At 35.3% G+C, this 22,652-nt stretch overlaps 2 protein-coding genes across 2 annotated transcripts; one reads left to right on the top strand and one right to left on the bottom strand.

The window, feature by feature from the left end:
- The first annotated feature begins 7,124 nt into the window (after positions 1–7,124).
- On the top strand, positions 7,125–11,050 carry LOC113742661 (28 kDa ribonucleoprotein, chloroplastic-like). The gene is made up of 4 exons (XM_027270552.2): positions 7,125–7,796; positions 7,906–8,007; positions 10,015–10,296; positions 10,690–11,050. Exons 1-4 carry the CDS (start codon positions 7,260–7,262, stop codon positions 10,747–10,749), a joined length of 981 nt encoding a protein of 326 aa, XP_027126353.1. The 5' UTR covers positions 7,125–7,259; the 3' UTR covers positions 10,750–11,050.
- An 855-nt stretch (positions 11,051–11,905) lies between these two features.
- On the bottom strand, positions 11,906–15,381 carry LOC113743026 (protein-L-isoaspartate O-methyltransferase 1). Its single transcript, XM_027271083.2, has 4 exons — positions 15,067–15,381; positions 13,914–14,184; positions 13,170–13,334; positions 11,906–12,370 (listed from the first exon to the last, which is right to left on the bottom strand). Exons 1-4 carry the CDS (start codon positions 15,340–15,342, stop codon positions 12,120–12,122), a joined length of 963 nt encoding a protein of 320 aa, XP_027126884.1. The 5' UTR covers positions 15,343–15,381; the 3' UTR covers positions 11,906–12,119.
- Positions 15,382–22,652: the final 7,271 nt, after the last annotated feature.

The raw sequence follows: 22,652 nt of genomic DNA, 5'->3' as shown, positions 1-22,652 counted from the left end.
TTTACAGGATAGTATTTGGAATGCACTCTGTTGTATTGTCACTTTTGTTGTCGAGTCGTATAATTCTACACCTCTAGTACCATTTACTGATCGTTAGGTAACCTATATTTAGAATGTAGAGTATTATATCACCGTTAGTGTCAAGTCGTATTCATTTAGTGTGATTAGGTGAACTAATTAAACCCTTTATTAACTGGTGAACTGTGTGAATAGGAGTTTCAAGCATCTGTACATGATGAAATGGATAAGGTTTGTTTGATAATTCAATTCAGCATTTAAAATTAATAGGTTTAGATTTTATTATGTTTAGATGTGTTTGCTAATAAAAAATTGAACATCTGAATTAATTATGTAGTACTGAATTTCCTAAACAAAACTTGCTCCTAAAAATAAGTGATAACCTATTCATTTATCACTTAATATGATATACATTCAAAATGTATTATATTTAGAATATAACAAATCAATAACCTAATGTATTCAGATTTCAGATTTCAATTTTATCAAATACATCCTAAGTTTTACTCTGAACAGTGGAACTTCGTTCCAAAGACTCCAACTGTAAGTCCAAATATAATGTAGTCTTCCTTCTGCTATTTGAGGAGCTAAAAGAAATGAAAGCTTTATATCCTATAATCTTTCTTCTTTTTTCACCGGGGAAATTGAAATAAAAAAACTCAATCATAGCTGAAATCGCATATGGGCAAGATGCCCATTGAACGAAAGCAAATACGGTTAGAAAAGGGAAATGTAGAAGACCCAAAGATCCATTCTCAAGAGGAAGCAAAAAGAAGCCAGTGCCAGTCAAGTAAAATGATGCAAACAAAGTAAATGAAAAACAAGTTGGAAACAAACAATAAAAGAAACAAAGCCAAGAAACCCTGTAATTAAGTTCCAAATCTTGGAAACATAGGAGACGTACCGATTGGTTAATGACAAACAAATTCAAACACAATTAACAAACTTAGGCCTTGTTTGGATTGTGATTTTCATTTGAATTGTGATTTTTTGCAGAAAAATTTTTATGTTTTCTGTGAACACATTTCTTAATCATTTTTTTTTAATCTCACATACATTAAATAGTTACGATACATTTTTCTACAAAAAGTTCTTAAAATAGCAATCCAAACGGGGTCTAAGTAAGAATTCCTGACACTCAACACAGTTGTTTGTCTTGCACATTTAAAATTACTTAAGACATAAGCACATTGATATCTATCATGCACACACAAAATTAAGCACATAATGAATTCTAACCTGTTTAATTATCTTGCAAATGTCATGAATATTCTAAAGTAGAATAATTGTCTACCCCCAAGTGTAAGTGTAAATTAATTCATTAGGGCATGTCTAAACAAACTTACCACTTCGTAGCACAAAACTACTCTTGATAAATAGTATTGTTAATTACTCTCACTTCCTTATAACATACATAATTTCAAGTGACACAGTTTCTTTTTTCTTTCTTTTTTTTTTTTTTTGGTGTCATCATTCAGATTATATAAGTATCCATGACATGGAATTATGGATTATCTAATCTGCAAATAATTAATATGGTTGTTTGAGTTCAATATGAATGCCACAAGCACGATTTGCGGTGAACATTATTAGGTGTGTTAAGCCTTCTTGTTTTATTTGTCTTAATAGTTTCTCCACAGTTGACTGTATCTGAGAATGTAGATTCTTTGTAACGTTCAATGTCCTAGTGGCAGTAATTGTGTTATTAAAGTGATAATTTGAAATTAAGATAAAGAGTGCAGATTTAGTGAATTGGGCTCCCAATTCAAAAGATGTTGTTGAGATTAAACATTTTGGGCTGGGAACCCAAAAAGAAAAACATTTTGGGGTAGTGAGTAGAGGGACTGTTAATTAGAATACGGCCTTGTATGTTAATTAGAATACGGCCTTGTAGTCAATCTTTACAACTTTTATTGTTAAAGCGTGGATCCAAGCCTTATAAGGCTTATACTTGGTCCATATTTTTGAATCATGGATCCAAGTCTTATAAGTCTTGTAAGGCTTATACTTGATTCAATTTTTTTTTTTATTGTGTATGTGAAAATAATTTAAATAATACTAATGCAATAAAAATTTTATATAAGTCAAATATTTTGAAATAGTTCTTGCATTCACAATCGTTGAAGTTGTTCATACTCCTTTCAATATGAATATTCATCTTTTACCATGGATCGGCACAATTATTTAGTTAGAATTAGGGATGGCAACGGGGCGGGGTTGGGGCGAGGAACCCCTCCCCCATCCCCCGCCCCGCTGCCTACAAACTCCCCCCGCCTCCGCCCCATCCCCCGTCCCCCACTCCCCCCTCCCCGTCCCCGCCCCGCCCTACTTCTCCTGCGGGTGCCCCCGCGGGGTTAATAAAAATTTGTTATATAATTTTATTAAGGTTAAATTTTAGCAAATAATCGGGCTAATAAAAATTTGTTATATAATTTTATTATGGTTAAATTTTAGCAACTAATCAAGTATTAAAATATCAACACATCATCAAATTATTATTCATTGTAATTTTACAATTAAAACTTATAAAAACAATCAAATAAAAATTATTTAAATACAATCCAACATGATAAAATAAATATAACTAAAGTAGTCAAATTTTCACTTTTGGCACAAATACAATCACTAATTCATTATTGTGCTTGTGCTTTTTTTAAGAAAAAAATGTTATTGTATTAAGTGTAATTAGGGATTTAGTATAAATGTATTAGTAAATTTAGTATAACCAATTAATAATTTGTATTAGTACACATATATAATTATTAGTATAATTAATAATATCAATTATATTATATATACCAATAGACATTATATGATACATATAACTAATAATATCATTATCATAAGTTTGTAACTAATTAAATTATATATTATATATATAATTATATACATATATATTTTATATATTTATTTTTTTAAAGCGGGTGGCGGGACGGGGGATGGGGCGGGGGTACACTCCCCCGCCCCCTGCCCCGTTTCTAAGCGGGGGGAAAAATTCCCCCGGGCCCCGCCCCAACCCCCTCCCCATTAGCCTCCCGCGGTCACCCGCCCCCATTGCCATCCCTAGTTAGAATGTGTTGAGGGGGATTTCAATCCCTTCCTTATTAGCTAGCTTGATAAGAGCATTGAATTGATCAACCAAAGGCCATTATAGTAACTAAAAATACTTTGATCACATTTAACTCCATAAAACAATATTGCACTGGTATATTTAATGGAAAAAATTTTTACCTTCTAAAGTTTTTCCATTTTATCAATTTTGGACCATTTAACTCTGGCATTATGTAGTACTCTTGAGATTACTTCTGATATCATTTTGGAGCATATGGATTGAAGATTCTTTGGAAAATTTTCTGCATTATTTACCATAGTACTTTTGTAGTGTGAATGAGGTGGTTGAAAGGATTTGTTTAGAAAATAATGGACAAAAAAAAAATCCAAACATTAGCAAATTAAATGCACTCTTTGCCTGCTCTTATGTTCTTTTCTGCAAGACACCTAAGTATAATATCTCAATTTTATTTTAGTGTACAAAATCTAAAGCAAAAAAAAAAAGAGAAAAATGAATCAAAACAAGAAATTGCCACAACAATTACATAATAGTGTGCTTTTAACCAAAGAAAAAGTAGAACATATATACAAGTCAAACTAGTAGTACTTAAAAATTCTAATACTATAAGACATAAAGATGCATTAGAGCCTTCAATTTATGGGGCAAACGGGCATACGGACAATAAATTGGGTTTTAAGAGGCAAAGTGCAATTACTCAGGTACTTTAGTGTAATTATCTAAAAAATGCTCATACTTGAATAGATCTATTTTCAAAAATCCAATAGTTCAAATTGTACGACACTTTAGTAGGTATTGTTAGGGATGGCAACGGGGCGGGGTTGGGGCGGGGGACCCCTCCCCCATCCCCCGCCCCGCTGCCTACAAACTCCTCTCGCCCCCGCCCCATCCCCCGTCCCCCGCTCCCCCGACCCCGCCCCCGCTCCTCCCCGCTTCCCCCGCGGGTGCCCCCTGTAATTAAGTTCCAAATCTTGGAAACATAGGAGACGTACTGATTGGTTAATGACAAACAAATTCAAACACAATTAACAAACTTAGGCCTTGTTTGGATTGTGATTTTCATTTGAATTGTGATTTTTTGCAGAAAATTTTTTATGTTTTCTGTGAACACATTTCCTAATCATTTTTTTTAATCTCACATACATTAAATAGTTACGATACATTTTTCTACAAATAATTCTTAAAATAGCAATCCAAACGGGGTCTAAGTAAGAATTCCTGACACTCAACACAGTTGTTTGTCTTGCACATTTAAAATTACTTAAGACATAAGCACATTGATATCTATCATGCACACACAAAATTAAGCACATAATGAATTCTAACCTGTTTAATTATCTTGCAAATGTCATGAATATTCTAAAGTAGAATAATTGTCTACCCCCCAAGTGTAAGTGTAAATTAATTCATTAGGGCATGTCTAAACAAACTTACCACTTCGTAGCACAAAACTACTCTTGATAAATAGTATTGTTAACTCTCACTTCCTTATAACATACATAATTTCAAGTGACACAGTTTCTTTTTTTTTTTTTTTTTTGGTGTCATCATGTAGATTATATTAGTATCCATGACATGGAATTATGGATTATCTAAACATTTTGGGCTGGGAACCCAAAAAGAAAAACATTTTGGGGTAGTGAGTAGAAGGGCCGTTGATTAGAATACGGCCTTGTAGTCAAACTTTACAACTTTTATTTTTAAAGCATGGATCCAAGTCCTATAAGGCCTATACTTGGTCCATATTTTTGAAGCATGGATCCAAGTCTTATAAGGCTTATACTTGATTCAACTTTTTTTTATTGTGTATGTGATAATAATTTAAATAATACTAATGCAATAAAAATTTTATATAAGTCAAATATTTTGAAATAGTTCTTGCATTCACAATCGTTGAAGTTGTTCATACCCCTTTCAATATGAATATTCATCTTTTACCATGGATCAGCACAATTATTTAGGTAGAATGTGTTGAGGGGGATTTCAATCCCTTCCTTATTAGCTAGCTTCATAAGAGCATTGAATTGATCAACCAAAGGCCATTATAGTAACTAAAAATACTTTGATCACATTTAACTCCATAAAACAATATTGCACTGGTATATTTAATGGAAAATTTTTTTACCTTCTAAAGTTTTTCCATTTTATCAATTTTGGACCATTTAACTCTGGCATTATGTAGCACTCTTGAGATTACTTCTGATATCATTTTGGAGCATATGGATTGAAGATTCTTTGGAAAATTTTCTGCATTATTTACCATAGTACTTTTGTAGTGTGAATGAGGTGGTGGAAAGGATTTGTTTAGAAAATAATGGACAAAAAAAAAATCCAAACATTAGCAAATTAAATGCACTCTTTGCCTGCTCTTATGTTCTTTTCTGCAAGACCCCTAAGTATAATATCTCAATTTTATTTTAGTGTACAAAATCTAAAGCAAAAAAAAAAAAAGAGAAAAATGAATCAAAACAAGAAATTGCCACAACAATTACATAATAGTGTGCTTCAAACCAAAGAAAAAGTAGAACATATATACAAGTCAAACTAGTAGCACCTAAAAATTCTAATACTATAAGACATAAAGAGGATAAGATGCAATTAGTGTTTGAGTATTGGACAGCTAATTAATCATTTCATGTTGAAGTCCAGCTCTTGAGTAAATAGAGCCTTCAATTTATGGGGCAAACCGGCATACTGACAATAAATTGGGTTTTAAGAGGCAAAGTGCAATTACTCAGGTACTTTAGTGTAATTATCTAAAAAATGCTCATACTTGAATAGATGTATTTTCAAAAATCCAATGGTTGTGCCACACTAATAATAATTCATTGATCTGTTTGATGAACTTAATTTATCATTTAAATTTAATGGATTTATATATTAATATATTTAGACGCGTTTGATAATAAAAAATTGAACATTTGAATTAATTAAGTGACGCAGAATTTTTTAAGTAAAATTTGCTCCAAAAAATAAGCGATGAGTTATTCACTTATCGCTAAACATGATATACATTCAAATGCATTTGAATTAATATTTAATAATTCAATAATTTAATTATTCAAATTTTAGATTTTAATTTTCAAAATTCAATTTTAGCAAACAGAAACACACCTTGAGTGTTTGAAAATCGGGTCCACTCATGTCTTGGACGGCATAAATAGTCCAAAATATTGAAAAGCAAGCAAACATATTACTCCTTACTTGTAGAGAACAACGTGACGATTATCAAGAAACAAAAAAGGTTTGAAAAACAGACGAAAAATTTCCAAGAAAATATTTTGGAAAAATGACCTGTTTCATCCCTTACATTTCACAAAAATATTCTTTTCGTCCCTCACTTTTAAAATGAAGCAAATTCGTCCCTGACATTTAAAAATTAAAACTATTACATCCATGAACCTAATTTTCAATCTGAATCAAACCACCAATCAACCTGATTACAAATTTTGGGGGTGTAATTGGTATATCACTTGATTAACTCAACTTGATATTCATGTAAAATTTAATGAACCTAAAAAGAAAAAATAAAAAATTATAACATAAAAAAGAAAGATTAATCTTTTCTACATTATCATTATATACACTGATGGTTTTATGTACCGCCATATCATTTTAATTTAAATTTAAACACCAAATTTTATATGTATGATACACATCTAGATTCGCAAGCAGATATACTAACGGTGCATGAAAAGATTTATCCAAAAAAAAAACTCTACTATTCCAAAACAAAGAATGGCCTTTTATGTTATAATTTTTATTTTTTTTGGTTTAATAAATGTCATATGAATATGATGAAGTTGACTGAATGATCTATCAATTCTATTTTCAAAATTTATTACTGGGTTATTGGATGGTTTGATTCAGATTTAAAATTAGGTTCAGGGATGTAATAGTTTTAATTTTTAAATGTCAGGGACAAATTTGCTTCATTTTAAAAGTGAGGGACGAAAAGAATATTTTTGCGAAATGTAAGGGATGAAACATGTCATTTTCCCAAATATTTTCGTCTCAAAATCTTGGACCATCCGCCGCTTTGTTTGTAGCCCAGCAAAACCCATCATCACCATTTCCCCCCTTCTCTCCTTATCCTCTCTCTCTTCACTCTCCTCTCCTTAAACCCTTCCCAATCTTTTCACACATCACAGACACCAAAAAGAAGAAAGAAATGGTCTGTGCAACAAAGCCCATATTGAATTCTTTATCAATGGCAGCAAATAGTGGTTGCATAGTTTCACTTCCTTCAGTTTTTTCCGCCTCAAATTCTACGAAGACTTCATCTTTACACGCTTATCTGACCATCCCATCAAAGCCCATCAGGCTTAGCCTCTCTTGTTCCTGGTCTTACTCTGTAATTTCCTTAAAAAGTAGGAACTTTTGCAACTTGGGTTCTGCAGTTTCAGCCTTGACTGCTGCTCGAGAGGAGGATAATACCATAGTTCTTGGGGCTTCAGATGAAGAACTTGCAAAGGATTTTGAAATTGAGGAGGGATATAGTGAAGGTGAGGATGTTATTGAGGCTGCTGTTGGAGAAGAAGAAGAAGAAATGGAGGGGTTTGAAGGGGGTGAGGCTGTTGAGGAGGTAGAGGAGTATCAAGAACCTCCTGAGGATGCAAAGTTGTTTGTTGGGAACTTGCCTTATGATGTTGATAGTGAGAAATTAGCTCAACTTTTTGAGCAGGCTGGTGTTGTTGAAATTGCTGAGGTAATAAGTCAAAGGGGATCCATTTTCTTGGTTGAATTATGTGAAAAAGACGTGACTTCTAGGGGTGGTTTAGGGGGTTTTGATGTTGTGTTTTTCTTGTATTTGATAGGTTATTTACAATAGAGAGACCGACCAGAGCCGTGGATTTGGATTCGTGACTATGAGTACTGTGGAGGAAGCTGAAAAGGCTGTGGAATTGTTTCACCGTTATGTGAGATTTCAGACTTCCTTTTCCCTAATTGGTCATATTCGTTTTCTTACAAATATATGTTTAATGGGAGATTTAGATTTTACTGCATGATATGTTGCATTTCCCGAATGCATGGGGTAGTCAATCATTTAGGTTTCGGCTTTGCTAGGCACATAAATATGGTTGATTGCCCGGGGCAAGTAGAACATGCTTCTCGATAGAATTTTGGGATATTGTCATTTTGGGCATTGATTTTTTAAAAAACGCATATAAGAAGTTTGAAATGAAGGTGAAATAACAGAAGAATAGTTGTACCGGAAGCAAAGTTTTTTTTTTTTTTGGTTAGATTGGAATATAAGATAGAACAAGGAGTTAATGAATGCCCTGACAATTGCTTATTTGTCCATTTCAATGACATATTGTGATCGATGAAAAGCTTGGGAGCATTATAGCCATTATCGGTAGATCAGTTTTTCTGGTTGGAGAACTTAAAGGAAAGGGTTTGAGATTTTGAGTCAATTTGACGGGAAGCTTATCCAGAAGACGTACAGTTCTTGCATATGCTATGTTTTAAGGGTTTTTTTTTTTGGATTAATTTAACTTTTAAAGCTGATAATTTTTAAGTGATGCATGAAAACAAGTTGTTTTGGATTTGAAAGGGTTGGCTTTTGTTCGTTTTGCTTGCTCTTATCCATGTGTGGAAATAATTGACTTGTGGCTATGGTGGCTTGCTTAAGTAACAAGATCATGTTGGTTCTCAGCTGCAATGACAAATCATTGTGGCTATCATGGCATGCTTTCTTATGCTCAAAATATTATTTTATCAGTTGCAGTGTTTAAAATTATCTATTTGTTTAACTTTGAGTTTGAAGAAACTGTTTATAGCATTCATAATCAAGAAGGTCAAGCAAGAAAATGCAACTGAGAAATATTTGAGAGAGGATGTTGAAGGCGTATTTAGTGTGTCACTAGCCTAAAGTGCCTTGGCTGTGGAAATCGTAGTTTCACCTATATTTTGTTCGTGGATCAGTTTTGAATTGTAATTGCTGATTTGTTTATATCGTTTAGCAGAAATTTCTTGTGTGGTGTCTATTAAATTAAAAAAAAAAAGATGAAAATGTTTGCTTCTGGTCTCATGGTGGTGCCTTAGAATTCTAGCCTGTGTAATATTAATTAACAGTTATGGAGTCCTGAAAATTGCGACTGTATGACGAGATTTTGGTGTTGTAACTGTTGTTGCATATTTTGATCTTGTAACTTTTGAAATTATACTTGTGAATAAAAAATTTGTGAATAATCTTTGCATATGTTAATGGATATTGAATTCTCCTGATCTCAAAGACACCACTCTAAGCAGATATATTGTAAGTTGAACCTTAACATCTGAATATCTTCCTCAGTAGCTGTATTTCAGGGGAAATCCTCATAGCAAATATAAGAAGAACCTTCTTATTCTTCACTTGAGAAAGTAGCCAAAACTGAATCTGCTTCGCTGTCTGTTACTGGATGCATAACATACATGAATAACTGGGGTTTTGTGTGCATAATGTGCATAACATGAAATGGATAGGTGTAATTTGCATGCTTATGGTGTCAAATATATGCATATCAGAAGATGTCTAATAACGTTGTTCTGGAACTGGTTAATTATCAGAAAGCTTTTCTTGTTTGTGCTTGTGATTGACAACTCACTTCCCTGTGGTTTTCTTCCATCTTTTAATCTCAGAAAGGAGCCTTTGTACTTTATGTTTATGACATGATTATCATGTTTCATTCAGGAGAAATTGTATATAGCCCACGACTGCACACATAATGAGAGTGTGTGTGGACAAATGTGGTTTGTTTGCTCATTGGTTCCCAGTCATCTGGAAATTTAAGTACACATACCTGAATATCAGTGTGGGAAGGAGGGGAGGTGTATTCTTTTGGAAAATAATTTTATTGGCTTGGGAGTTCAATTAACTAATTTCAAGTGCCAGTTATCCCACTGTGCCAGCTTGAAGTTTCTAACAGGCCCTTTTTTTACAGGATCTAAATGGCAGGTTCTTGACTGTTAACAAGGCTGCCCCAAGAGGATCACGGCCAGAGCGCACACCACGAGTATTTGAACCAGCTCCAAGAATCTATGTGGGTAACTTGCCATGGGATGTAGATGATGCGCACCTTGAACAAGTTTTTAGTGAGCATGGGAAAGTGGTAAATGCACGGGTAGTGTATGACAGGGATAGCGGTCGATCACGGGGTTTTGGCTTTGTTACAATGTCAAGCGAGTCTGAAATGAATGATGCTATTGCTAACCTTGATGGACAGGTAACAGGATTCTATAATGTCATTCTTTAGTACAAGATTCATGGAACTGTCGCAAACTTTGTTCGATAAATAGAAACCTTGCATGCTTGGCAAAACAAAGAATGATGGAATCCTTACATGAATATGCAGCATCAAAGTTGATTTATTGTTCTTAGTTGGAGTGACCATGGTTAAGCATTTGTGTGCATAAATACTGGCAGAGAATCCTATAGCCCTTCTTACAGCCCATTAGAAGCTGGAGTTTGATTCAAGGAATTTATTTCTCAGTGACTGGATATATTAACCAACCAACCTAGTTTCAGAGCATTCAGTAGTAAATAAATCCTCAACTTTATTTTGCTCTGGGTAAGGTGATTAAACTTATTATGACTATTGTTTTCATCCCTGTTGCAGAGTCTGGATGGGAGAGCTATCAGAGTAAATGTTGCTGAGGAAAGACCAAGGCGTTTCTAATCTGTTGGCTGGTTTGTGAGATTCTCAAGGCACTAGATAGATTTAAAGTCTCTGTAGTTTATGCTTTCATTAGTTGAAACGAGTGGTAGTTACATTTTTTGTCAGCTTCCGATGAGAGAACCGAGTGCAGTTTACACTATGCCTCTTAGCATTGTCGAGTAATTAAACTTCATTTCCTGGTATCATGGAGGTGATTACTTTTTTTTTTTTTTTTTGGCTTTATGTATCAATCTTGGTAGGATGTGGAAAACTGCTCAAGTCTATTTATTTAGATGTTATAAAGAGGCAATGTGTTTTTCTCTGTCCTGGACTTCCACAGGTATATGTGGATTTGTGAGATCAAAAGTCTGCAGCTCTGCTTTCTTCATCATCTTTTCTTGTTATACCTATTGGTCTTCTTGTTTAATTAGTCTCTTTAATTGAGAATTAGTCTTTGCATAAAGAAAAGGAGAAGAAAGACCCTTCTCCTCGCTGTCACGTTGAGGGTTTGAATCCTAAATTTGACAGTTGGGGCAGGAAGGATTTACACCACAAATTTCTAAAAGATCACGTTGGACTCATCATAATCAACATTTTTTCTAATGTATATTATATTGTGTGTCTTCAAATTGATAGACAACATAATGCCTGCGTTCTCATACAGTGTATGTGTTGATTCCCTGCTATATGAATGGAGATAAGTGCATCACCGGTTCTCTTAATTTTTCTTCTCCCTCGATTCCGTATTAAGTGCACAAAAATTTATCATGAAACCTACTCTGCTGCACCTCTTTAGGTTGTTACATTTGCATTTTCTGTCAGAAATGGCTTAAAGTAATAGGTTATCAACATTGCAATTATGTTACAGTTGCAATTACGCATAACCGATGAAGGATTACATTCTTATCTTGAATCAGTACACATTGAATTCAAGTGCAATCTCTGGGGGAAAAGCGTTAGGTTTTGATCATACACAAGTAGTTTTAGTCTACACCATAAAAGGGTAAGGACTCAGAAGACATTATTCAGCCCCAGAGAAAACCAACAAAAATGTGGTTTCGAATTTCTAACTGGCCCAGTTCATCGTCTATCAATCAAATAACGAGCTTCAAACAGAACGATGAACATCAAAAAGCCAACAGTAACAACATGAGAAGAAAAGCGAAGCACGAGTCCATTTTGTAAACATTATTCCATTGAATAAGGAAAATAAAAACATTCAATATCCACGGCATCAACCTATACATGGCTACCTATACAGAACTAGAAGTGAAGATCTGGAAAAAAGAAGGCTTCTTCCCTATGCTCCCTGTCTCAGTTTCCTCCAGACTTTTCCTTTTCTTCTCTCCCTTCAACAAGTAAACAAGAAGTTACATATGATGGCACCACCTTTAATAACCACGCAATTGAGCTTCTCGACTCGTTAGTGGAACATAACGAACAGAAGTTTCACTGTGGACACTGATTGAACCATCCATATCCTTGTCCACGACCTTCAAATCCTGGAAGATATTTCCGACAGGGATCACCATCCTGCCACCGGGCTTCAACTGATCGATCAGAGCTTGAGGAATTTCTGGTGCTGCAGCACCAACATGAATAGCATCATACGGTGCATGCTCCGGCCAGCCAAGCCGTCCATCTATGACATTGCAAGACCAATACATGGAACCAAGAAGTTAATCCTAATCCAGCAAGAGAAAAAGTTACAGAAGAGAGCCTAGTACAACCTACAAATGCCTGAAAGAGATTGCCTAGTTCTTATGCAAAGGAAACATATAAGCAGCAAAAACTTGTCTGCAACATCAGTTTTCCGTTCATTAATTCGGAACCTTGCCATTTCTGCAAGACTACTTAAGAAACCATTTGGCAGTATTTAGGTCATATGACTTCCTTAACCATCACAAAAGCTTGTCACGTGCTGCTAAGAATGCTGCAAGCTAGCTCACCTAATGATTAACATCAGTAGACTACAAAATTTTGTCCAAACCAACTCATTATCAGACCTATTACTTTACTAAGACTCAGAGTCATAAAATTTTCTAAAATATCTATTTATTACCATCAGGCTAAACCTATAGTCCACCTCACTACAACAACAGAATGGGAGCTAATCTACTACAGTTGACCCATCAGACCTATATGGAAAAATACAACAGGAAGTGAGACAATTTAAGGTCTTTCAAACAGAGAAAAACTATGTATGCCCATCCAAGACTGGTATCTGTTGCTTTTGCAGAATAGTATTTTAGAAGTGACAATGATGCCAAGGATAAGTTCAACTATCCAAAGACATGTGACAATGTCTTAGGAAAAGAACCAAGAAAAATGATAAATCTGAAAAACTTGATGAGTTCAACAGCAAATGCATTTCCAATCTACAAGTGACATTAGTTCAAAAAGATAATAGATGATCACTGCTAGGATATATTAGAACGTACCCCCTGCATGTATAGACAAGGACCCTTCTTTCAGTAGTTGAGCAGCAGCACTTTTTTGTATATTTTTGATTGATTCAGCAGCCAACTCAGGAATATGTTCCACACCAACTGCATGACCTTGTGGTCCAACCATAATAGCAAAACATGCAGTCAAATAACCCGTTCCTGCAAAACAAGAACTAGCAGATGTAAGCGTAATCCAATTTGGGACAGGAAAAAAAGAAAGCGAGCCTCAAGACATATAAGCAATTCAGTTCACAGGCAGCTAACCAACAACTAGTTATCTTCAGCACAAATGGCAATAAGGAACATTGCTGCATAAGTTCCACCATCATCAACAAAATGCAGTAGTCTTACCCTAAACTGAGTGAGTTTACCTTTGTTCAATATTAAGTCAAAATGCAGATGGATAACTAGGGCAACATTTCCTCAACTTATACACTGAAGGAGTAACATATAAGTTTTTGTTTTTTATTTCTTCCTGGTCATTCACCCAGCGATAGGGCTGGTGGCCAAATAGTGTTTTGAACTATTATTCTTATTAGCCACCTCAAATGAAATCATAGTAATGAGCATAAACAGCTAAATAGAAGTAATACCACATATTCTGCTAGTGTCTTATTCCGAGATGTACTTAGTTATCTCTGCTTTGTGTATGCATTTCCACAAGTGCTTAAACATGCAGACACGAATACATTTCAAAATCCAACAATACAATGAATGAACAAGTGGAACTATAGTAACCTGAGCCAATATCCAGAGCATGCATGCCAGGCTGCAAATGGTTTTCCAGCAACTCAAGGCACATGGCATGCATATGAGGCGCAGATATGGTAGCATTGTAACCAATTTGCATGGGGGTATCAACATATGGCGGGGTCCCATCAGGAACGAACAAAGCCCTGTCAATAGTTCCCATAACCTCAGCCACCTTTTTAGATCTAACAACACCATAGCTCTGCAAATGCTCCACCATTGCTCTATTCTTATCAATACCACCTCCTGTCCAGAATCGCTGTAGACAAACACAAATAAGATTGATGTCAAAGCTAAGACATATGTGCATCTCTCAACCAGTTACCATAAAAACAAGGATGGTTACAAACAAAACTGAGACAAATATTAGCTCCTTCTAATGCTAGAAGTTTCAAATATACCTTTGACAAAGCTTACGTGTCCAAAAACCATACCAACTGCTAGAAGATATCACTCTCATACAGACAACCCCAGTCAAAATTTCGAAGCTCTCCTCCAACATTACCCATATATCAGCCTTTATAAATCAAAGTTAAGCAAGAAAAACGCGAAGTGTAAAGACAGAAGGACCTGAAGACTTGTACAGCTCATTTTAACTTCTTCTTACACAAGAAAGTAGCTAGCACTCAAAGCCTAGTCCATCCGGCACACAAAATGAGTGGTAAACAAATGTGGCTTCCACTTGTTCCAATATCATATCCATCTTTTTCAACAAGATTCAAGAGCCCCGTTCTCCTAATGCACCCAAAATGGGCTCTTTTTTCATATTCCGCCCACCCAAGTCACACACACTCATCCAAATCAAAATTCTCATTTTTCTCAAAAATCACCTAGAACACTAAAGTCCAGAATTAATTACCTCTATAACAGTACTTGACAATTCATTTTTAAGAAATTATAATTATAAATTAGCGAACCTGAAACTTACAATAATTATCCAAAATACGGAAAACTCTTGATCATTTTCTTCGAATTCATACGACTTCAACTCAAATATACGTAATTTCTTATTAGAAAGCTGATAACTCGACAATTTACTTGATCAACAAGCTCAAAAACGATTAAACATTTCTATACTCAACTGAACAGGCTAGGTTTTCGTGAGAGAGAGAGAGAGAGAGAGAGAGACGGAGGGAGGTACCTCCATGCGGGAGAAAAGAGAGTTCCCCGTGAAGAAATGCGTTTTAGGGAGACGGCGGGAGCGAGAAGAATACGCCGTGGTGTTCGCGGCGAGAATTGCCAGAGAATGAGGCGGAAGACGGCGGCAGTAGCGGTGGTGAGGGTGGAGGGAGTGGAAGCGACGAGTGAAGGCTAAGAACGAGTGCTTTAAAGGCGCACGATAGCGGCAACCGCACGCTATTACTGAGGAGAATGAATAATAACACGCCAGAGATGAAGGAGATGATGCTGCTGGCATTTCTTTTTTTGTTTTGTTTTTTCTTTAAAGGCTTTTTCTTTCCCGAAATTTCTCACGAGCTCTCTTTGAGTTTGAGGGAATAGCCGACTGATTTTTTGGGCCTTTTTTTTTTTTTGCTTTTTTATCATCAGCGTAAAGATTGATCCTCCGGCCTAAAGCAACAACAGCCCATTGGCGGTGGACGAGTTTTCCAGCACTTGTCTCTTTCAAGCAATATTGGGCTTGCTTTCTGCTCTTGATAAGCAACTTTCGTAATGATTTTTGGAAAATGCTATAGTAACTATTGTCATGGTAACTAAATAATTTTTTACGTGATATAACATATTATCATACTTTTAATGACTATTTGATTATGTATTAGAACTAAATTTCTCATCTAAAATAGTAAGTTCACGTAATAAATTAGTAACTTTTGTGTCTCAAAAGGTAAATTGGAATAAATATGAACTTACTTTTTAAAGAAATAAATTATAACTTTATATCCCAAATTTACTTTTTAGAGAGTAAGTTTAGTTTAAATAATAGTACGTTTTTATACATAAATAATAGATCTTCCTTATGACATAGTAAGTTTGATCAATGATAAATTAGTACAAATGTACTATTTTACTTAAAAAACTTATACCAAACAATATTAGGAAATTTTTGAAATAATGATAAGATTTTTTATTAATGATTGAAACTTAGTAATCTAGTTAGTAAGTATTCGTAATATACCTGTATAATATATGATTTCATGTATAATTTAAAAATCTTTTGTATTTTTACATTTTAGAATACTATGAAAAATATTTTGACTTTTCACATAACCTTATAAAATATGTAATAAAATTTTGTCGTATTATAATTTTGAATGATTTTTTAAATTTTTAAAAAGTTTGGATAATAATAATAACACATCTTCCTAGTTATATATGGAACATCACTTGTCTATACAGTTTCTATAATTTAAAACCTATTAATATAATAAGATGATAAAGTTTTAATAAATGAATTGTCTGGGATACAAGAATTAATAAGAATTAAACTTGTATTAATATAGACCTAACAAAATGAGAGAAATAGTGTAACAATTATTACAACAATAAAAATGACAGAATTAGTATAATTTGAAATTTTTTTCTCAGGAGATTGTTCATGAAAATAAGATCCAGCCACTAAACGAAAATCACGTGCACGTATAATTTATTGTATAATCTAAATGAAATTTAGTTCATGTACAAAACGATCCTAAAATAATTAGCACCTTATAATACCATATTATTTTAACAAAAAAAAGTTTTTTTGCCAAAAGTCTCCAATATCCATGACATATGTATGAGAGATATTCTATATAACTAGGAAGATTTGTTGTTATTGTTATCCAAACTTTCAAACTTCTTAAAAATTGAAAAATAATTAAAAATTATAATACCACAAAATTTTATTACATATTTTACAAGGTTATGTGAAAAGTCAAAATATTTTTCATAGTATTTTGAAATATATAAATACAAAAGATTTTTAATTTATACATATAATCATGTATTATACAGGTATATTATGAGTACTTCCTAACTAGGGTACTAAGTTTTAATCATTAATAAAACGTCTTATCATTATTTCAAATAAACTTCCTAATACTAGTTTGAGATAAATTTTTAAAGTAAAATAGTACATTTTTATCATAAATTAGTAAGTGTTCATCATTAATCAAATTTACCATGTTATCAGTAAGAATTACTATTTATGTATGAAAACTTATTATTACTTGAACTAAACTTATTGATACGAACTCGCCCAAAGGTATGAACTCATATCCCACGTAGTCCCGGATCTAGACGAAAAAAATCAAGTTGAATTGCGGAATAACAGTTGACTCTTCTAAACCCTAGATTGCGAGCCTTGAATTGAATTTCAACCCACAATCGAATGATTTAGTGAATCAATGTTAAAAGTAGAAGAATGTCATAACCAATGTAGATATTTGATTGATAAGTTCAAATTGAATAACTTAAGAAACTCTCAAGTATTCAAGAAAAACTCTCTTGGACAAGAGAAGTGAATAAAACTCACAATTTTAATGTAAAATCTGACCTTTCTAAACATTTAAGAGGTTGGGCTATTTATAACCTTACATGACTTGAAAATCTAATGTGATTTGGAATCACTTACTTGAAAACCTTATGTGATTTAGAATCACTTATTTGAAAATCTCATATGATTTAGAACCACTTATTTCCTAAAATTAATGACAAAAGTCAGTCGGCCCACTAAAAACCCTAATTTTGACTGAATTTATTAAAGCAATAAATTTAGTAAGGTAATTTAACATTAAAACCCTTGCTTAAACAACACCAAGATAAATGACTCAAATGCTAATGGACTAAACCAGAATTGAACATTTTAATCTTCGAGCGAATCTTCCAACTTTGCCTCACTTGACTCGACGACTTGAATGAGAGTATAACGAGTTGTTTCTTCCTCCTCAAGCCCTTGAATAACATTTGTATGGCCAACCCTATCATGTATAACACAGACTAGAGTTTGCATTGACTCCTTAAGTTTCTTGACAGGAGCTCTAGTCATTAGACCATCTAGCTCAACTTGGACTCCACTCGAAGTGCCTTGGTCAACCGTCGTTCTTGCATCATTTCCCTCCTCTTGAAGGCAATTTGTCCTTAAATCAAACTCATCATCTGCAAGGTAAGGACTTAAGTCAACTACATTGAAAGTAGCGTGTACACCATACTCACATGGTAGATTCAACTTTTAAGCATTATCATTGATGCGTTCCACCACTTGGAAAGGTCCATCACCTCTAGGCAAGAGTTTTTTGTGTCGTTGTACCGAGAACCTTTCTCTGCCTATGTGAATCCACACCCAATCACCTAGTTCAAAAATCATCTTGTGACGCCCCTTGTTAGCATTGCGAATAAATTGAAATATCAGTTTCTCAATGTTATCCCTTACCTTTGATGCAAGGCACACACTTGTTCAGCTCGTTTCAAACCATCCATATTAACTCTCTTAGACATAGGTAAAGGAGATAAGTCTAGAGGTGTGAGAAGGTTAAAACTATAAAAAACTTCAAAGGTGAGTATTGTATGGTGCTATTGACTGTGCGGTTATAAGGAAATTTAACATGTGACAAACAATCTTCCCATGATTTAAAATTCTTTTTTATGATAGCACGCAACAAAGTAAAGAGTGTCCTATTAACTACTTCAGTTCGACCATCAGTTTAAGGGTGGCTAGAAGTAGAGAACAAGAGTTTAGTTCCTAGTTTACTCCATAAAGATTTTCAAATATAACTAAGGAACTTGGCATCCCTATTACTAACAATAGTGCGTGGCATTCCATCCAATCTAACAATTTACCTAAAGAACAAATCAGCTACATGTTTAGCATCATCATTTTTATGACATGGAATGAAATGTGTCATCTTGGAGAAACGGTCAACAATCACATAAATAGAATTATGCCCATACCTAGTTCTAGGTAATGCAAGTACAAAGTCCATAGATAAATCAACCCATGGAATACTAGGAATAGGTAATGGAGTGTAAGTCCATAGGGGTTTACCTTAGATTTGACATGGTGGCAAGTTACACACCATTGAGTAATGCGTTCTACATCACGCCTCATCTTTGGCCAATAAAAGTGCTCTTGGAGAATAGATAATGTCTTAGCAACTCCAAAATACCCCATAAGACCTCCTCCATGCACTTCCCTAACAAGTAGCTCACGCATAGAATAAGATGGTATGCACAACTTATCTTTGAAGAACAAGTACCCTTGTGAAATGTAGTAATTCTCACAATCAAGCCGTCGAAGGTCAGCAAAAATAACTCCAAAGTCAGGGTCGTTAATGTAAGTATCCTTAATCAACTCAAATCCAAGTAATTTGACATCAAGAGTGGTAATAAGAGTGTACCTTATAGACAATGCATCCGCTGCCACGTTACTTTTTCCGGCCTTATACTTGATCACGAATGGAAAACTATCAATGAAGGCTACCCATCATGCATGTCGCTTGCTCAATTTATTTTGAGTCTTAAGGTGCTTAAGCGACTCGTGATCCATATGTAAAACAAACTCTTAGGCATTAAATAGTGCTGCCATGTTTGCAAAGTTCTAAATAAAGTGTAGAGCTCTTTGTCATATGTCGAGTAGTTTTTCACTAAAATATGCAACCGATTTTCCTTCTTGTAGTAACGCGGCTCCAACGCCTATGCCAGATGCATCACACTTAATTTCAAATGTTTGATTAAAGTTAGGCAATCTCAATACAGGTGCATGTGTGAGTTTGTGCTTGAATAATTGGAAAGATTTAACTTGTTCATCTCCCCAATGAAAGGCTTGTTTCTTCTTGATGATAGAAGTAAGTGGGGCTACAATTGTATTAAAATCTTTGACAAAACGATGATAAAAGCTAGCCAACCCTTGAAAACTTCTTACTTCACTAAGAGACGTAGGGGTCGGCCACTCCACTATCGCTGTAACCTTGTCTTGATCAACATGTATGCCTTGCGTATTCACAACATATCCTAGGAACACAATTTGATTAGTGCAAAAAGTACACTTTTTAAGATTGACATACAATCGTTCCTTTCGAAAAACCTCTAAAACAATCCTTTACATGCATGACATGCTTTTCTAAACTTTTACTATAAATAAGAATGTCATCAAAGTAAGAGACCACAAACTTGTCTAAAAATGCACGTAAGACATGGTTCATTAATCTCATAAAGATGCTTGGTGCGTTAGTTAACTGAAATGGCATAACCAATCATTCATATAAACCATACTTAGTTTTGAAGGCAATCTTCCATTCATCCCGTTCTTTCATTCGTATTTGATGACAACTACTTTTTAGGTCAATTTTAGTAAAAATTACAGTTCCATCTAACTTATCTAGCATGTCATCTAATCAAGGAATAGGATGGCAATACTTTACCATTATAGCATTTATGGCGCAACAATCGGTGCACATCCTCCAAGTTCCATCCTTCTTTGGCACAAGTAGAACCGGAATGGCACATGAACTCAAGTTTTCACGTACCTATCTTTTGTCCAAAAGTTCACCTACTTGGTGCTCCATCTCCTTAGTCTCCTCAGGATTGCTTCTATATGGTGGTTTATTAGGCAAGGTTGCGCCAGGAATGAGATCAATTTGATACTTAATTCCTCTTAATGGAGGTAAACCACAATGATACGAGACGCGGAAGCTACTTCGGATCTAGAGGAACACGATGAAGATTTGACGGAGCTGAACCCGAACTTGGACCACTCAAGAACAGATTTAACGGTAGAGGACGCCACAACCTAGTGTGATTCTAGATTGATAAGTCACGAACACCTAGAGAAATTCTAAGGTATTCAAGAAACCTTGGAGAAACCAAGAAAACTCTCAAAATCTGATTTATTCATTGAATGCCTAAAACCATTGGAAGTGTGGGCTATTTATAGCCTTACATAGAGATGAACAACTAAATGTGGAACTAGTCTAGAGTTGTGGTCTTGACTAAGACTAACAATTGTAGGCTTGACCAAACCTTATGAGGTCATCCCTTAGGTAAACAACCTTATGAGGTCATCCCTTAGGTAAACAACCTTATGAGGTCATCGCTTAGGTAATTAAAGCAAGACTATGGACCATTAAGCCCTTATTACAATGACTTAACTAAAATAGCAAATGTGACTAGATGGGCAGACGACTTGAGCTTATAAAGCGTGCCCACACCTTATAATGACTTTGCTATGGTGAATCGATTAAATGGCAGAAGACGTATCCTTATAAAGCGTGTCTGTGCCTTATAACGTCTTTGCTGCGGTGAAGCTGAATGAACTGCTCGAGCTCGTATAACCAGTCCTAGTGGGACTTGAACCTTATCCGATGGCATAGCTTGACTCGTATCATTCCCCTTCTCTTGAAAGCAATTTGCCCACAAATTGAAGCATGAATGATGATAAGAAGAGTTACATGCCGTCGAGTCAATTTTGTTATGATTACCACAATTTTCATCCAATGCATAAACCACTTGCTAAGCTGGAAAGTAAACATTGTTGAACCTTGAATCTCACGAACCAGTTTCAATGTATGCCCAACTTGATCGCTTGTGATCATGAGGTAAGGATCCTCAAAGTGATGCGATGTAGATCCTATGAAATCATACTCCTCAAACTTGAATAAGCTTGCAAAGTATGGAAGCTGACTTGGTGAAATTGGAGCTTCAAGTGGACTAGGTGCAAGATGAGCATAGGTATTGTAGTGACCATTGAAGACCTCACTCCTTGTGTAAACTCGTGGAACATGGTCGGTTCTAAGGTCTTGAGGGTACACATAGTTTGATCCTCCAAAGACGTGAACAGCATTGAAATTATCTGATTCCATGAATGGGAACCAATTTGATCTAACTCCTAGAAGACAAACTCCATGGAAACTCGCAAATTGCACAAGCGTCTTTGGGATGGAACATTGTAAGATCAAAACGATTGCACTTTGCTTAACCTGCACAAAACAGGGAACACTAGACAGAGCAATGTTAAGGTTGTTAGAATGGCAATAAGTCCCCTCACTCTCATTTTTGTTGAAACTTAAAATCAGTGCATTATCCCTATCCTTATCCTTGATATGACACCTTGTGTAGAAAAGGTTGTCCCGTTGTACCTCCAGTTCCTCCTCTTTGGCTCGGGTAGTGAGGACCTTTCGAACCACTAGGCATCCAATCTCCTCATGCGTAGGTATCTCCTCACTCGATTCATTCTCTTCCTCTTCTAGAGGCGGTATCCCCTCATACTCCTCTTCCTCATCTGATACAATTTCCCCATTTGGCAACATCAGCATGGTCCTTTGGCTGGGGCATTGAGAAGCGATGTGGCCAAATCCTTGACACTTAAAACACTTGGTGTCTCGACCACGCGGTTTGGTAGCTGCATTATTAGCCTTAAAGTCAAACTTGGGCGTTGCCTTGGAAGGGAGGCCATTCGGCCTTGGAGGGTAAGAAGGAGCTGCGGCTTTCTCCTCCCTTTTTGGTTGAGAAGTGCGCCAATTTCCAGCTTGAGAAGTAGTGCTTTGTCGCGCAGTACCCCTCCTCTTGAGGCGCCGTTCAATTGTAACCGCCTTCTCGAGCATTTCATTCATGTCGAGGTAGTGTTGGAGTTCCACTACTTCGGCAATCTCGGGCCTCAATCCATGTAGAAAACGAGCCATAGTGGCCTCTCCATCTTCACGCAAATCCGCCTTCATGATGGCCATTTCCATCTCCTTGTAATAATCCTCAACTGACATGGACCCTTGGTTGAGAGCTTGTAGCCGACGGTGTAGA

This window comes from Coffea arabica, chromosome 4e, assembly GCF_036785885.1.
Source record: "Coffea arabica cultivar ET-39 chromosome 4e, Coffea Arabica ET-39 HiFi, whole genome shotgun sequence".
NCBI classification, from domain to species: domain Eukaryota; kingdom Viridiplantae; phylum Streptophyta; class Magnoliopsida; order Gentianales; family Rubiaceae; genus Coffea; species Coffea arabica.
Note: the sequence above shows the minus strand (reverse complement) of the source record. Positions and strands in the feature narration are given on the sequence as shown.